This window comes from Galeopterus variegatus, unplaced genomic scaffold (assembly GCF_000696425.1).
Source record: "Galeopterus variegatus unplaced genomic scaffold, G_variegatus-3.0.2 Scaffold2961, whole genome shotgun sequence".
Lineage (NCBI taxonomy): Eukaryota > Metazoa > Chordata > Mammalia > Dermoptera > Cynocephalidae > Galeopterus > Galeopterus variegatus.
Genome location: NW_007729072.1, coordinates 235,773 through 240,175, shown reverse-complemented (window position 1 = coordinate 240,175; position 4,403 = coordinate 235,773). Strand labels below are relative to the sequence as shown.

The window sequence follows — 4,403 nt, the reverse complement described above, 5'->3', positions numbered from 1 at the left end:
ACACTTGCTTACCAGAGCTGGAGGCTTTATCTGGGCAGCAGGCTTCATTTTCTCCTGTTTCTTGTTGAGACTTTTTGCCCATTTCATGCTGAGCAAGATATTCTTCTAGTCTTTGCAGGCCCTCCTGGGAAGACAGATCAACAAAACAGCCCAGAAATTCCCAGTATTCAACCCAGGGATATCCTAGCTCATGAGCTAGCTCCCTGAAAGAAATAAAACACAATACCAGTTGTGAAACCAGAAAAAATACTCACAGAACTGACTGCACAGAAAATAGAAGTACCAAAACAATGTCTGCAATCTTAGTTATAATTTTATTTTATCCTAAATTTGGGGCTAAAATAATGTTTTGCATTTTCTAAAACAGTGCTACCCCTAACGGTAAATAGGAGCCAACACAGTTTTTACTGAAGGAGCTCTGTTATGGGATGGAGTATAACCCAACTATAGACATAATCCTTCCTTGAGTTAGAGCCTTCCTATGTGAAATCCAAGCCTTCTGGGTCATCCTCAGACCCTGACACTCTTATCTCTATCTGTAAATCCACAGATAAAACTTAATTTACCACCCAGCATGACCATCCAAACCCTCCCACCTGATGCTCTGGGGAATGGGGGAATCCAGCCCCCATTAGGAATGGTAGCTAGGAAAGCAGTTCTCTCAGACAGCCAGGTTTTGAGTAGAAAAGGAGTGAAAGAAACCATTCAGAGCAGAGTTTAAGGATTATAGGGATTTTGCTGGTATTTCTGAACTTAACAACAAAACAAAGCTTCCCTCAGTGCTGCATCCTACAGCTGTCATCTTTTTATTGCAGTAGTCCTAAGAAGCACTGCCTGTCCTCCTACCTCTGCTTTCTTACATCTTGGTCACTCCTGAGCAGTCCCTTCTCAGGCTTTCATTTCCCCCAGTTCAATGAAGCAACACTTGCTAAGGCAACCTACAGTCTCCATGTGGCCAAATCCTATGGCCAATTCTCAGTCGCTCATCCCCTTCTTTTTGAAACAGTATTTGACTTGGCTTCCAAAATACCACACTTTCCTCTTATCTCTGAAAGTTTCTTTCTTTCTTTTTTTTTTTACATGTATACAATGTGTGTTTATTCAGGATAATTTTCATAGTCATCATTGCAAAAAAATCATTCTTTGTGATGTGCATATTTTTATCTCCTCTCTTCTAGTCGTTTGGTTACATGCAGTAAAACATTATTGATTATAGATTTCTGGGTCAGCTGTACACCAATAGGGCTAATTTTTCCTATCTTGCTGTACTTTCGCGTCTGTTAATCAGCCTTTTACTACCCTCCCTCTCCCTCTCCTCTTTCCCACCTCTAGTAACCATCGTTATTTTCTCTCCATTTAACAGTTCGACTTATTATTATTATTTATTTGTTTTGTTTGTTTGCTGGCTTGTTTTGTTGTTTTAAAAATTTATTTATTTATTATTAAGAATATTCATGAAAGTTTCTTTCTTTTGCTGGTTTTTCTTTTTCTACTCCACGGCTCATTTTCAGGACCCATTATCTTCCATTTTGTAGCCTCTCCCTAAGTGGTTTCATTCAGTCCTATAGTTTTAAATAATAATGGAATTTGGAATAATGTCTCCAAAATTTGCACCTGAAGCCTCATTTAGCTGGTAGCCTATCAGACACTTCCAGTTTGAGATCCTATAAGTCTCTAAAGGCTGAGTCCAAAACAGAGCATGTAACTTCTCTCTCTAACCTCCAACTTACTCCGCTCTTGTCTTCCCCACATCAGCAAATTGCATGACTTTCCATCCAATTACTCAGGCTAAAAACCTGGCAGCCATCCTTACTGACTCAATTTTTCTTCTCATACCAATATTCAGTCCCTCAGGAAATTGCATCAGCTGTGACCGTCCAATAGTTCCCAAACCCAAACACATCTCACCTCCTCTGCCTTCATCCAAACCACCAGCAGCTCTTGCCTTGACCATTGCAATGGCATTCAGACAGTTCCTCAGCTTGCCTCTTAGAGTCTGTTCTTCATACAGCAGCCAGTGTGATAAATNCACACACAGAGGCACCACATTTGAGCTGGGAGAAGGGAGAAGAGAATGTGTATTTGTGATGTTCCTGGCAGTTTTCATCTTTGTTACAGAAGAGCTCCTAAGCAGATAGATAGAAAATGTGTGATTGTGCTGCTAATGACATTGTATAGGAAATTAAGCGTATACATTTGGAGGAGGCATTAAATCAGCAGGACCTTAATTTAAAAACTTAAAACTGTATGGAAATGCAGCTTGCTCATCACTGTGGAATAGAAAGCTACCAAGCACCCTGAGTCTGTTTATGGAAAGATTGCCAGCAAACCACGTTTGGGCAGAGCATCTTAAAGGCTCCAAGCGTATTCAGGGTTACTTCTTCCGAGAAGTAACCCCCAGCCCTGACCATTTGGGAGTGTCAGGCACTGTTCCAGAACACCATCCCCATCATCAGGCAGGTGAGAAGAACTTAAGAATGGAAAGCAGCATGACAGGTTGTTCTTGACTAGCTCGTGGAATAACATTATGTAAAATTCATCAAAAGGGGTTGGGTTTGAAACCACTGGGAACGCACCTCTGAGCCACTGCGCAGGGACCATGCTTTCTTCTTCCTTCCGACTTAGTCTCACATTTTATATACTTTGGTGATGCAGGTAACTAGTGAGCCAAGGTATCAAGTCCTAAGAAGGAAAATTTCACATGTCTTTTTTTCTTAATTCCAGTTATGCCATACAACAGTGCCCACCACTGCGTCGTGGAGGTAGAAAACTTCTTGTTCGTGTTGGGTGGAGAGGACCAGTGGAATCCGAATGGTCAGTATTGAACGACTTGCTGTAGGTGCTCAACAAGTATTGTGTAATGAAGGGCATTAGTAGCAGTCCATGTTGTTGTTACGGTGGAAAACGCATCTCTGTGCAGCAGAAACAATGTAGTCAGGAAATTGGGCTGATAAATGGAGGAAGGGTCAGTCACTGAGCTGAGGACATATGTAACAGAGCATTCACTCATCAACTGTCTGGGGGTTTAGCTTCTCGGTGATGCCCCAGCCCCTCTCCTTATTCATCCCCTGAGGAACACCACAAGCACAAGCTCCCCAGCAGAAGGGAGCAAGCTTCAGCTGTTAAAAATCCTCAACACCTTCTCCACTACTTTCTCCCATTTTACCAGTAACGAGATTGTGATCAATAAGTGCTATCTCCAGTCATGCTGTATATAACTTTAGCTGAGGCTATTTTGCAGCCAGTATTTCTTGAGATCCACTCTAACTGCTATACCTTTTGCAACTGCTTCTTCCAAAGATTATCCACCATCCTTCCTGTTGATGTGATTACATCATAAATTTATTGCAAAGAGAAATTAAACATTTTAACATACTTCCCAAGGATCCACTCTAACTGCTATACCTTTTGCAACTGCTTCTTCCAAAGATTATCCACCATCCTTCTTGTTGATGTGATTACATCATAAATTTATTGCGAAGAAAAATTAAACATTTTAACACACTTCCCAAACCAAACGCAAGAAAGCAGTGCCTTGCAGAATATGCAGAATTATCAAGATATTTTTGGAAAGCTTGCACATGAAGGAGGAGTTGCAGTTGTAGCCTTTTGTGTAACAGAGATAATTATTACTGAGAAGCCATAAAACAGCTTGCAGGTACACATTTTTACGTTAAAACCCCAGAACATCCAGCTGAAATTACATATACTGCATATATTTTATTGTGAATGCTCTCTTTCAGCATCTGCACCAAGGCAAATTAAAGAAAATTGTTACATCTGTTCACTCTAGAAAATCTTAAAAGAAAACAATCCAGGCCACCCTCCAAGAACATTTCTTTGAAGAGAGGGGGATGTTCTCAAGACTTCAGCTTTATTGGGTCACGTCTTCCAGTACTGGAAAAACAGTTTCTGGACTTTGCAAGAAAAAGATTTGGAACAGGAGCATGAATGATATTTAATATCTCTCCTCTAACTTACCTTTGTAATGACAGGCTTGATATGTTACCAGAACACACTGACATAAAGTCCACTGTAAACTCCACATTTACTTTTTAATTTATCCTTCCTCAGAAGTGATTTGAACTGTATGGACTGTTTGTAAGTAAACACACAGTACATAGCCATGGGGTTCATCTAAGCAGAGTATATGCAGAACATTCTATTTGAAGACCAGATAAAAACTAAAATGTGACAAGAAAAGGCTAGAAAGTCCTGTTTCAGGCCACAGTGCTCTCTCAGCCCATCTTTCTTCCCAGGTAGAACAGACTTCTGATAAAATACAGTCTTGGTAGCACAACTCAGTTTTCACAAGACACTATGAACCTCCCATTCCTATGAGTCAGACCTTAATCGGTGACACAGAAAAACTGCTCCCTAAGTTTATGCCAAAAAAAAAAAAA

The 4,403-nt window shown here is 40.5% G+C and overlaps 1 protein-coding gene across 1 annotated transcript in view; it reads left to right on the top strand.

The window, feature by feature from the left end:
* Nucleotides 1-2,672: 2,672 nt before the first annotated feature.
* LOC103599433 (kelch-like protein 14) overlaps nt 2,673-4,403 on the top strand; it is a gene marked incomplete at its 5' end in the record, with an annotated part of 22,597 nt that continues 20,866 nt past the window's right edge. The window contains one exon of the mRNA XM_008583542.1: nt 2,673-2,814. Within this exon, the coding sequence (XP_008581764.1) occupies nt 2,673-2,814 (142 nt within the window). The remainder of the gene's footprint in view (nt 2,815-4,403) is intronic.